This window comes from Micromys minutus (genome assembly GCF_963924665.1).
Source record: "Micromys minutus genome assembly, chromosome: 19".
NCBI classification, from domain to species: domain Eukaryota; kingdom Metazoa; phylum Chordata; class Mammalia; order Rodentia; family Muridae; genus Micromys; species Micromys minutus.
In genome coordinates, this window is record NC_137954.1 from 33,933,092 (window position 1) to 33,945,856 (window position 12,765).

The window sequence follows — 12,765 nt, forward strand, 5'->3', positions numbered from 1 at the left end:
AACACTTAAGGTTAGAGAGTAAGAGCACTAGCAGTTGTGGCACAATTTAACTCTCATAAAAGCAAGTTGGCTCTAAATTTTGAGTTCCCTTAGCAAAAACTTTTAGAAACTAGAACACATCTTTAAAATATACCTCTACAAGAGCGATAAAGATGGTTGTATTTTAAAAGGTATATTAAATTTATAAGTCTGTGTATGTACTGAAGCTTCTAGCAGAAAATGAGAGGCCTCTCAATACTGTAACACTTTTCTAGCATGTTTTTGTCATCTGAGAAATTTTAATATTCCCATGAATACAAACAAAATCAGAAATCAAATATAAACTTGCCATTACCATTTTGGTATATTCCTCCATTTTATTATTCATTTTTCTTCTCTTATAACAATAAAAGTTCCATCACTTTGAACACTGCTTCCATTTATGCTACTGAAATCTATTGCACTACCACAGAATTACATACTACTCTATCACAATTTTCATATTCACCCTAGGCAGAAACTTAGTTTCTCAAGTATAAAAGGCACACACTGGGAGATTTCTTCTGGGTTGAAAGAGTAGACCTGCTTTGAAACAATCTAACCCTCCAATGTTTCCTTTTGGAAACAAAACTATGGGACAAAGAACTGAGATTACTTGCTCCAAGCCAAGCAGGTAGTTAGCAGCAGAAGCAGGACTAGAACATCATGTTTTCTGACCTCAACAGAATGAGGACCTTCTTTCTCAGGAGACAAAATGAGAGAATCTTGAGTTAATTCAAAACTGAGCACACTTAAGCACACACAACCACCTCCCCATTTGCCATCCCTACACCCACTCTCCACAAAAATAGACATATTTAAACGGTACGATGAAACTACTACCTCAATGATCCGGCTGTCAATCCTGTTATAGGGATGCCAGAGGCCTCGGTCATCCCGCCACTGCCATATTGCACCATCTGTGTTCTGTGCATTTCCCTTTTTCAACATGGTATCGACTGCAAAAATGCCTTCTTTTGGTAAACATGGCATAAGTTCACTGAAAGTAAAAAGTGAAATTATTTTTGTAACTTTCTGCACCATCTGTAACTGTAACACTTTCAAGGAAAATGAACCCATTTTTACCAAATCAGAGATGTCAGCTCATAGAGTTCTTGAGGACTTCGAGGAACAAGATCAATCTGCTCTTGACAACTCCCATTGGAGGCACCACATAAGAGGAAGTGAAGTGTTTCTGCAATGTCTGTAAAGCCAACAACAGCAAAACATAAGCCTATTAAACTCAGGGTACTCATTATTTACAAGGCATCATTCCCTAGGGTAGGGCAAAAATTAAACTTATACATAGAACAGGACATAAAAACTCAAAATACAAATTAATTATACATGTAAAAAGAATAGCAGAAGAAATCTGTGTAGACTTTATAACCATTGATCTCTATGGACTTCCATCCTGAGTAAACATCTTCTAGCTGGATGCATCATACCCTTAATTTCAACATATTCAGAATCTTTGAGGAGCACAGTCCTTTGTACCAACAGAATGCCATTCTAATACATATACTCATATACTCAATACTTCTATTTAAACATACTGAAATCACATGGCCTTACTGTAAGGCAAACAGCCCAAGCTCACATTTTCTGTCTTATGTCTTAAAAAATTAACACAAACATTAAAATATTCTCCCTACTAACTTTCCCACATAATGTTACTCTCGGGAACTTAGCATAATAAGCACTCAGATGCACAGATTTAGTCACTGTAATGGCTAAGACAAAGCTGTGGTGTTTCTATATATATATATATTGTGTGTGTATGTGTGTGTGCACTCGTACATAAAAATGCAGTCACAAAGATACCTTTCTAGTATCTTTAAAAGGTACAGTTTTGCTAACTGTGTGGAGCAATATGAATACATGGGTAGTGCTTTACTTTAAAAAAAAAAAATCTTTACTCGGCTTGAGGATGGAATTTTGAGGCAGACCACTTCCTAATCAAACTGGAGGCTTTAGCTTCATTCTTCAGCACCAACCACCAAAAAAAAAAAGAAGTAGCCCTGAAGGTGCATGTTTATTTTATAATAACGATATCAGAAAGTAATCAGGAAAGTAGTTAAGATATAAAAAGGAAAAAGGAGGGGGCATATTTAATTTCTAATCATTGCAGAATGAAAATATTTCTAGTGGCTTCCATATACTATTTGTAAAGTTTTTCCAAGAGTATGCAAGAGGTAAAAACATGACATTAAAAGGGAAAGAATCAAGTGCCTTTAAAAAAAAAAAAAAAGGAGTGACTTCTGAAGCTGGTATTTATAGACTATTGTGCCTCACAGTAATTAGCAAGAACCTGTACTCTTAAGTCCAGGAAAGTCTAGGCTAATCAGGCTTCAGAGATCCTGGAGAATAAGGAAAGTGACAAAACTACATGAGAAGGAGTTAAACGTTTATCAGTTGTGGTCACCAATAATCTGCTCAACTTCACTCACACTGTTATTCTACCAAGGTCTGTGTCAATGCCATTAGTTCAAATAAAATGCAATGAAAAGTGAACCGAGGTTTCTCCCAAACAGTATATTGCCTGAAACAGTGAGGTCAGAAACTGTGCTGTCAGTAAATAGCCAAAGTGGCTCTCAAAATCATACTTTGAAGTCTCAGAGATGAGTAACAAATTATTCATCAATTATAAGTGTTCCAACAATTATTATAAGACAGAATCAAAATACAGATGTCTTCTGAAACCATACCACCTTCAGACATTAATTTATGAGTCAAGGCCTAATAGGAAGTGTCAGTGAATTAAAAAAAAATCATTAAAATTATAGAGATAATCATTAAAAGAAATAAAGTCAATCTTTCTGATAAAAAATAGCATTAGGTACTCAGAAAATTCACAAGAATATTTAAGATTAATTATAGTGCTTTTACTATTGTGACTTAAGTTGATTTATTAATGAAGAAGATTTTTAAAACACAATAATAAAACAACTTACTTTGTTTCATAAGTTGGACAGCTAATGTTGGACAGTTGGAACACATCAGAGAAAACATGCGAACGACCATAATAAACATCCCAGAACTTAAAATTGGTGGAGTCACTACCAACAGCTGTTGAACATTTGTAAGCAGATCTTTGGAAGCAACCTGTTGCAGTAAGTTCTTCATGAATGCAAAGAAGACAAATTATTATGCTGTGGTTTAGCAATTTAACAATATAAAAATGTATTACTGAAGAAAAGAGACTCACTTCCTCATGTTGAAAGTTGTCCACTAATCGTGCAAAACAAAGGCAAGTGCTTTCTACTGACTTTTTGTCCTAAATGTCACAAAATAAATAAAGTTTATTAATTTAAAATGATAGCACCTTAATTCAGTCACTTAGTTCTTACTTTGACCCTAAATTTCTATAACCTCATTAGTAGATACGAGTTTTGAAAAGGGAGAACCAGAAGATATGCAGTTGATAATATTAAAGAGTAAGTATATGCAAGCATTTGTCCAGGCATAAATGATGAAGGCTTATAATTAGAGTATTCAAGTTCAAAGCTAGCCCAAGTTAGGGAGAGAAGGAGTGAAGAAGGGAAGGAGGGAGGGAGGGAGGGAGGGAGGAAGGAAGGAAGGAAGAAAGGAAGGAAGGAAGGAAGAAAGGAAGGAAGGAACTAGTACCCCAGTCATCATCACTACAGAAGTATAGGGGACAAATGTGAGCCGATTCACCTTATAAAAATCACTTTTATGTCTCTAGTCAAAACAGCACTAGTAAAGCGTAAGAAAGAGTACAAAAGCAGCTGCTTCTCTCTGACCTCCAGACATAGCACTCAGTCTCCTCTAATCAAATCTGATATGAGCTCTGCTGTTCAAACTACATCCCTGATGTTTTATCCTTTACATACCTACAAGGCTTTCCTCCAACCCCAATAGGAAATTTCTATTTCTGGACAACCAATCTCTCTTCTAGTCTTAACATAAGCCCTCTCTGGTCCCAATGCCTTTTAGAGGAATCTTTCTAAAAGTAAATTTTGATCTTAATTGGTACAATACCAAAATCTTTTTAAAATGGCATAATTGTATGTGCCTGGAGAATACATTTTTACAGAAACCTAGAACACTTTGTGTTACACACATCCAATTAGAAGAACTCAAAATTTGAAATAATAGTAATAAAACTTTCAAGACATAAGAAACAGATTCATATTTTACCTGATGAGTTAACCTTTGGGTAAGCAATGGTAGGGAATCTGCAACAAAATGAAACTCATCTGGTGTGATACTCTGGCAGCAATTGGCTGCAATTGCTAGTGCATTTCTTTGGGCGTTGATGCTGAAGAATTCGAGATACAACAAGCAGTCTGCCAAACCACCCTGAAACATAGAAAGCTGTTAAATAAAACAACATCCTTTATGAAAAACAACTATTAAAATGTCTAGCACACTACTTTAGGGCAGCATGGGCAACTTACAGTTGAGGAAATAGCACAATGTAGTTTAACAACAGCAAAGGAAACACACTTTAGCAGTAACACTTACCGCTTGTAAGATGGCTTTACTGTGTCGCCTTGACAACATCTCCAAGGCAGTCAAGGCCTGCTCTGCCACATCAATACACTGAATAACTTGCAGCTAGAAACATCAAGGTGGATATCAAAAGTTATTACTTATAGTACTTATTTATATTAACACTGTACTTCCTCTACATGTAGCCACTTACACAACCTCCAACATGCACCAACCAAACTGGAAAATGGTCACTCTTGAGTAAAAACTATAAAGTATAGCTGACAGTTTCATACCAACTTACTCAGTTCCAGGATCTGAAAGAATGTATTCCCACAGAGGATTTAAGTAATTAATTTTAAACCGGTTTTAAAATTTTAAGGTGTGTTTCATTAGAATAAGTATATTTAATTAGATGAACTAAGTTTTATTGTACATTTAAAAAAATAATGTCTAAGAATATATGCCAAAAGAACAACCTACTAGCCACTATTCATATGAAAATTTTCCTTTTTCCACTGGTAAAATCTGTGAACATGAGCAAGAACCTTTTCTCAAACTTCTCAGCTATCGATACAAACAGCTAATAATTCTACTTTCTGTTGCTGTTCCTTTAACTCTCATTGTTGGTACTGACCGCAGCTGTGTGCTTATGCTCCTGAATACACACACTGTAGCACACATGTAAAAGTCAGTTAACAACTTAGTAAGTTTTCACCTTCAACTTTATTCAAGCAGGTTTCAAATCTCTCCTTTGCCTCTTACAGGTGCTGAGACTACTGATATATGGCACTACACCTATTTTTTGGGACATCAGGTTTACCCTGTAAGCACTATTACTCTCTCTAGCTCACCATATCCCCAATGTATTATTTTTAATTCTTTATGTTGCTCTCTGATGGTACTATGTTAAATGCTATCATTAAAAATAATAAAATTGGGCTTTAAATTTTTTAAGTTATATATTATGTAATTTATAATTTTATATAAAAAATAGTTTTTTGTTTTTTGAATACTGGTCAAACATACATACATACTTCATAGATTCAAACTCACGAATTCAAACTTGACTTGTGTGTACTAAAGAACAAATTAGTCAGAAGCATAACTACCTTTTCTAAGAAAACAGGGATCGCATCTACTACAACAGCAGATGACCGAGGGAGCGCTTCCATCATATATGTTAAGGCTCGGCAAGCATGATTCATCTAGAAAATAAGATGAGTTTGTATTCAATAAATGCTCAAAATAAAATTTAGACAGCCCTTTTAAAAATACATGATGTACTTACAATGTCAAAATTATGTTCCATCTGCAGTAACGTTATCTGTTAAAAACAACAAAGTATTAGGAAGGTTCCTGAAATATTCCTTCTTGCACTTCACTGAAATGAAAAGGCTTGTTTCTTGTACCACAGAAAAGTAACAGCAAGATATACACCAGACACCATTATACTTATGATGACATCATTACATACTGTATCAATGGTTAACAATGTTGCTGTAAGGCACCACAATTTCATGACATGACCCAAATTGTAAGAATCATCATTTCTGTTGCTGTTAGTACTTCTAACACCCTTCAGAAAGCCCAATAACATCACTGAGGACTGATCAACTGACTCATCTTCAGAAACAGTAATGACTGACATTACTTGAATTAATATTAACAGACTGAAAAGACCACATAAATTATGTGCATATCTTCAAGAAATAAATATGATTGTAACTGCTCATAAAATGCTATTTGGAAATGGGATTGATCAGAGACTATCATTAATAAATGACAAATCAACACAATTATTTCACAAATGAAATAATAGAAATATAAATTTAAATTATCTTATTGTTTATAAAAGAATTTAGAGATTGTAGCTGTTTTAGTCAATGAGGAAATGCAATACTGGAAATTTTAAATGCTCTATATTTCACGTAGCAAATACCCTTTAATTAAATGTTGATAATAAAAAAGATAGCATATATTGTAATGTGATATCAAATTCATACATGTCTTCTCAGCTCTAAATTATTCCAGGTAAATAAGTATGTATGATGTAAGCCTTGATGACTTATATAAATTTACCATCTAAATCAGGCACTTAAAAAACAGGACTTTCATGCTAACAGAAAACAAAACAAAAAACCAAGTTTTCTAACTGAAAGATGGAAGTACTGGGAAATGGTGACAGCAAACCATTAATCCTAGCACTTGGGATGGGGAGGAAGGCAGATCTGTGAGGTCAGCCTGGACTACAAAGCAAGTTCCAGGATAATAAGGGATACACAGAGACTCTTTATAGAAAACAAAGCAAAACAGAAAGACAGACTCAACCTGCTGTTAACACATTCCTTTATACCAAAAGGGAATATGTATGATCATGAATGCAAATGTGAATTCTTAAATTTTATTTCTGTTGCTATGATAAAGTACCCCAAAAAAAGCAATGTAGAGGAGAAAGAGTACATTTTAGGTAACAAGTACAGGATAGAATCCACCATTTCTGTAAAGGCAAGGCAGGGACTTGAAGCAGCTAAACAAAACAATGAAAACAGAAAGTTATTATGTATATATTTGCTTCTGTTTGGCACCATCTCTGTATTTACAATCCAGAATCCCCTCTGCCTAGAGTATGATGGAAGCCACAATGGCTTGGTTTTACCAAATATGTTAATGTCATCAAGACAACCCAAACCAGACATGACCACAGGCCAAGGTTGTTAAGGATCCCTCCTCAAGACTCTTTTCTCAAATGTTCAACCAGCAAAGGGGGGAAACAAAAACAAAACAATCAAAAAAAAAAAAAAAAGAAACCTGCTTTATCACTAAACAGTTGTCAAATTCAAACCATTCAAACTAATAGAGTGTGTTAAGTGATGGTTGTATGAGACTGTTTGAGTTTCATAAGACTTAACTCAGAAAAATATCAGCTTTCCATACTGTAATACTCTGACCGAATGACACCATCTCATGTACTTTCGTCTCCTTGAATATGTAAGAAGGTATAGTATTTATTTAGTTTTCAAAAATAAAATATGCTATAAACCTAATATTTATATAAACATAATGGTATACTGCCTGGCTTGACTATTCTTCCCATACACTTAAGTAACAGCATGCTTACCAAAGCTGGAACAACACTCTTCACAGGAAACCCTCCTAGTGTCTCTTCATTCCCCATGACCAATAGCTGACACATTTCAATGACTGCCTGAAGCTGCTGACTTTCATCACTGGCTTGTAGTCCTTGAAGAAGCTGCTGGGCCTTAGAACCTTCAAGGGAAAGGAAGATATTACTTTTAAACACTGAGAGCAATAAGAAATACATTGCTCAGCAGTTAAGAATATTATTCTTCCAGGTCTTCAATTCTGCCTCTGGGGGCCATGCCAGGAAGCTCACAATGATAGATAAATGCAACTCCAGGCAATGGAACAGCTTTTCTAGACTCCTCAGGTACTCATATATGTGGTCAGGTCTATGACACTTTAATACTCAAGGGAGAATTATGCTCTCTCCCTTGTGCATCTGCTCATTCTTACCATGAATGAATGAAGGTACTTGGTGTCTGCCTTTAACTGAAACAAACATTATTTTAACAGCAAAACTCAAAATCAACACAAACTAACAACTGGTAGCTTTGCCATACCTACACTTAAAAAAGAATGAAGGCAGTGAGTACAATGTTGGTCAATAAGATTTCTTAACTATGATGTCAAAGGAATGTTATATTTATTTAACACACTGAGACTGTTTTTCTCTACTGTATGTGACTAACAAACTAACTAATTAACCAATTAACTAACTTCATAACTGCTGAGCCTATTACCTTAATACTACTACTACTACAATTAAAAGTACACTGAAAACAAAATGCAGACATGTTCAGAAAAATAAAACTTCTAAATTTTAAACTCAATATTAATATCAGTACATCAGGTATATCATTAGTGTTTAAAAAAGTTTTTTAAGGCATTAACTAATTAGAAGAATTACCATTAATTCCCAATTTCACCTAAAAAGGATGAAATGCTGTACACCAAGTCTGTGTACACCTAAGGAGAAAACTGCTAGCAAATGTGCCATGCAATGAGTGTTTCATAAACACTGAGGCTGACAATCCTACGTGTAATTATTATCAGTGAGACTGAAATTATCTAAAGTATATATCTGAATCTGAAATGCAGTAAAACAATGGCCACATTCTGATCCTAAGTACCTGGGATGAGTAAAAATCCAATTACAAGTTAGAATGTAAGATCACCTTGTACTCTTGAAACAATTAAGTCAGGGACTCAATAGTAGACACCACATGACCAACCCGGACAGGACCAAGCACTTATGCTGCAAAGCCCGAAATCAAATAAAATAAAAGCAACTATCACCATACACGGTGCTGTTTCTTAATAAGGTTATTTTTAAATGTGGTACAGATTAAAAGAGAAAAAACGTAATGTCTCACAAAGCATTGTGTATTATACATAATAGTGAAAATATCCTTTTCTCAAATCAAAATTTTAATAAGAACTATCTTACTGTGAATATCTGGTAAGTCATTTTGACATCATGTTTAGTAACAATAGGAGACATTACTTCTATGCTGAAATCAAATATATAGAAGTATTTGTGCTTCATTTTGTCACTTAGATTAAAAAGATTAAGAGACCCAATTCTGTTAATATCTGCTAGTTCAAAGGTGACATATTAAAAAAAAAAAAAAAAAAAAAAAAAAAAAAAAAAAAAAAAAAAAAAACCCAGGAACTAATGAATTCAGCAGCTGGCACTGGAAATGTAATTGACAATCCTGAGGAAATTAAGACGGCCCTGATGTGGTTCTTGTTAATCCACCAGCAGTCCGCACTATCAGTCTGCACATCAACTGAGCTGGAAAGGGGAAGCTGTAGCTGCATTAGCAAGTCTCACCCTTACCTTGTGTGTGTGAGGATTTCAAGAACATTCTGCATAGCCACAAACTAACACAATAATAAACAGTTGAGAAAGAGTTAGCAAGCCAACATTTTCTATTCAGAACCAAACAGTAATTATTTTAGGTTTCGCAGCCCATAAGATCTCTACTGCAGCTATCCAACTCTGTTTGGTATTATAGTTCAAAAGTAGAGAGAACAAAACTAATAAACATGGTCCTGATCCAATAGAACATTGAATTTACTTAATTTGCAACTTAAAATATGATGCTTCATTTAATTTTGCAGTCACCAAAAAATTCTTAGTTCTCAGGCTGCACAAAACTAAGCAGGAAGAGCCATTGAGATGGCACAGCCCATGCCTGACAACCTACAAATTGAGCCCAGTTTGTAGACTGAGAAAAGAAACTTTTGATGGCTGTCCTCTCCATAAGCTCCCATGCAAGCATTAGAAAGAAAACAAAATAAAAACAAGCAGGGGATGAATTTGGTCCTGGATAATAGTTTGTAGAAATCTAACATTTTATGTTTTAGAAAGAGAAAGAGGGGCGATAGCTACCAGAAGTTACCTAGACAGGTCTCCAGCTCTTTTATACAAAATGCTATATAATAAAGCAATCAAAATTAATTGATAAAAATTGGGAATACAGAATTAAAAATTATGAAAAAACAACACTTCTAGAATATTAATGTGACAAATACTCTAAAAAATTCAAGCAATAGCCTGGGAATAGGGCTCATCAATACACAGGCTTAATTGTCCAATTAAACTACCAGCAAAAGGGAGAGCTAGGAAAGCAATACTGAATTTCAACAAAGAAATCTTCAATAATCAATGAATTGCCTAGAAGTAAACAAGTGTTGCAAATTAACTCAATACAGAGCAAGAAGGTAACAAAAGATTGCAGCAAACAACTTTCAGAAATATAATACTCATGTTATGAACAGTGACTAACACCTTTGACCCCAGGACTATGAAGAGGTAGGTAGGCCTCTAAATTCATGGCCAATCTGGGCTACACAAAGAACCTAGACACATACACATCTCCCTCATACCCGTAACACAAAAGAAAATTCTAAAACAAAAAGAAAACAAAAGTCAAATGAAAAGCTTAATGAAGATAAAACTATAGTAATCAGAAAGAAAAAAGTACTGATTGAGATTATTATGTCTAAGAAAATATCCCTAAATTTTAAGACACAAGGATTTCTAAAACAAAACCAGAGATGATTATTGATTACTCCTAGGAAATATGGTCCTTCAGTTGGGAAAAAAAAATCACATCTAAGAAGAAATTAAGCACAATGGAAAATAAACGTTTTTACATTACATCTAAAACAATAGTTGTGTGTTCTCAAAATTCTAACAAATATGTAATAAAACAGTATACAGAGGAGGCTGGAAACTAAACTTCTGTAATTCGTGCACTGTTTGAAATATGATAAAATATTAAAACAAAGAAAGCTGTAATAAATGAAGGCTATTTGTAATAATCTCTAGAGTAACCATTAAAAGACACAAGTAACAATATAATAGAAAAGAAAAAATACTACAAGAATATCAAAAAGATCAATATCAAACAATTCTCACCTTATGTTTTGTAAAAGCCCCAAATTATGATACTGTACTACTGTTATACATAGTAGAAATACAGGCAGTAAGTATAGCCCCAAAGTGGGGAATTTATAATACCTAACAAAACTCTGTATACATCTTTTATTGACTCAACCCAGTTTTCATAGGAAAGCAGGAATCTCTGTCAATATGCCCAATTTAAGACAAAAGGGAATACAAATTGAATGAATTTGGCTCATTTTCTCATACTAGAAAGCAACTATTAAAAAGGCTCAGGAAGGCAGATTCAAAGCCAGTCTTTATAACATAAGGTATAAATTAACCTAAGCCAGACAGATTGTTTTAAAAACATTTATCTTAAAGATTTGAAGGTAGTCAGGGTATGGCTATGACTGGCCCTTAATTTCAGTACCTGGTATCTCTGTGTTATGGCCAGCATGTGCTAAATAGCCATGACAGCAAGAGCTATGGAATTGAGAGACCCTGTATTAAAATCAATCAATCAATCAAACAAACAAAAAGCCAAAAAAACAAACAAACAAAAAAATTACAAAATAACTTCAAAAAGATCCCATAATCAAATGGGACAACATCAATGGAAATCACTAAAATAACTAAACAAGTGCAGGTCCACTGTTTACAACAAAGTGTCCCCAGTCACACCCACACACACCATAAAAACCCTTGTAACTTAAGAGGATGCTAAAACCACTGGGGGAGGGGGAACCTTTCCCATACCAACAATCCTATGAAAACAAATAAAAGTGAAAGTTATCTTTTTGATTTATTTTCACTAAATTATATCTCAGAAATTTGATATAAAATGTTGCCATCTTGTAATTGTCATTACCTTGACAGTTGAGTTTTTACAGTTTGTCTGGGGACAACCAGAAATCATACAAAATTCTTTGCATGTGTGTTCTATTCACTACTGAGTATGCCTGTGCATATGATGTCAGACGACAACTTACAGCAATCAGTTCTCTTCTTCCACTATGTAGGTTCCAAGGATCAAACTCAAGGATATGGCTCATGACCTTGCCTCTGGACATGTCACCAATACTACAATCATTACAATTAAAAAATGCTAGCATTCTGAGTAATCATTTCTCATTGGAGTGGGGGTTGGGGGTATCAAATCCAGGTGTAGAAATGCAAGGTTAAGAAAACTTGCTCTTTTAAGATCAGATTTGATTCCCAACTATGAATCCAGTAAATGGAATACCCAAGGACCCAAAATTGTAATGAAGTTTGAGTGCTCACAGAACTCTCAAAAAGGAAACTTGATGGCAGGGTATGTTACCCTGAGATGTCAGAAAACAAAAGTTTTCTTGTTATCAAGCTAGAAATGGGTTATTGTGTTTAGTTGGGGATGGGGCACACCAGAGGATGGCTTCAAATATAGAAACAATGTGCGATTTTTTTTTTTTGGTATGTCTTTTTGAGACGTGGTTTCTCTATGTCATAGTTTTGTCTTTCCTGGAACTCTGCCTCTAGAGTATGGATTAAAGTTATGCATTATCATACATGGCTTATAAATACAATGTTTTAACTACAAAATAAAAATTGGGAGCAAGAAAGATAGCTTAGCAAACAGCGATGCTTGCTACAGAAGTTAGAGAGAACTAACTACAAAGTAGCCATCTGACCTCCACATACTTGTCCTAGCATGTACACTCACCCATACAATACACCACCCCCCCCCACACACACATCATGCATATATTTACACACATGTACACATTAAAACCACCAATGCAGTTTTATTTTAAAATGTCAAACACTTGATGAGATGC

General features: G+C 34.6%; 1 protein-coding gene across 10 annotated transcripts in view; it reads right to left on the bottom strand.

The window, feature by feature from the left end:
* TRIP12 (thyroid hormone receptor interactor 12) overlaps nt 1–12,765 on the bottom strand; it is a 106,033-nt gene that overhangs the window by 37,416 nt on the left and 55,852 nt on the right. For 5 of the 10 annotated variants that reach the window (XM_080933308.1, XM_080933316.1, XM_080933314.1 and 2 more), the window contains 9 exons: nt 7,595–7,743; nt 5,765–5,800; nt 5,586–5,681; nt 4,507–4,599; nt 4,180–4,341; nt 3,227–3,295; nt 2,973–3,138; nt 1,105–1,222; nt 862–1,018 (listed from right to left, as the gene is read on the bottom strand). In XM_080933308.1, the coding sequence (XP_080789434.1) occupies nt 862–1,018; nt 1,105–1,222; nt 2,973–3,138; nt 3,227–3,295; nt 4,180–4,341; nt 4,507–4,599; nt 5,586–5,681; nt 5,765–5,800; nt 7,595–7,743 (1,046 nt within the window). Of the gene's footprint in view, nt 1–858; nt 1,019–1,104; nt 1,223–2,972; nt 3,139–3,226; nt 3,296–4,179; nt 4,342–4,506; nt 4,600–5,585; nt 5,682–5,764; nt 5,801–7,594; nt 7,744–12,765 lie in introns of all 10 variants that reach the window. The other 5 variants (XM_080933315.1, XM_080933313.1, XM_080933311.1 and 2 more) reach the window with 1 other exon arrangement.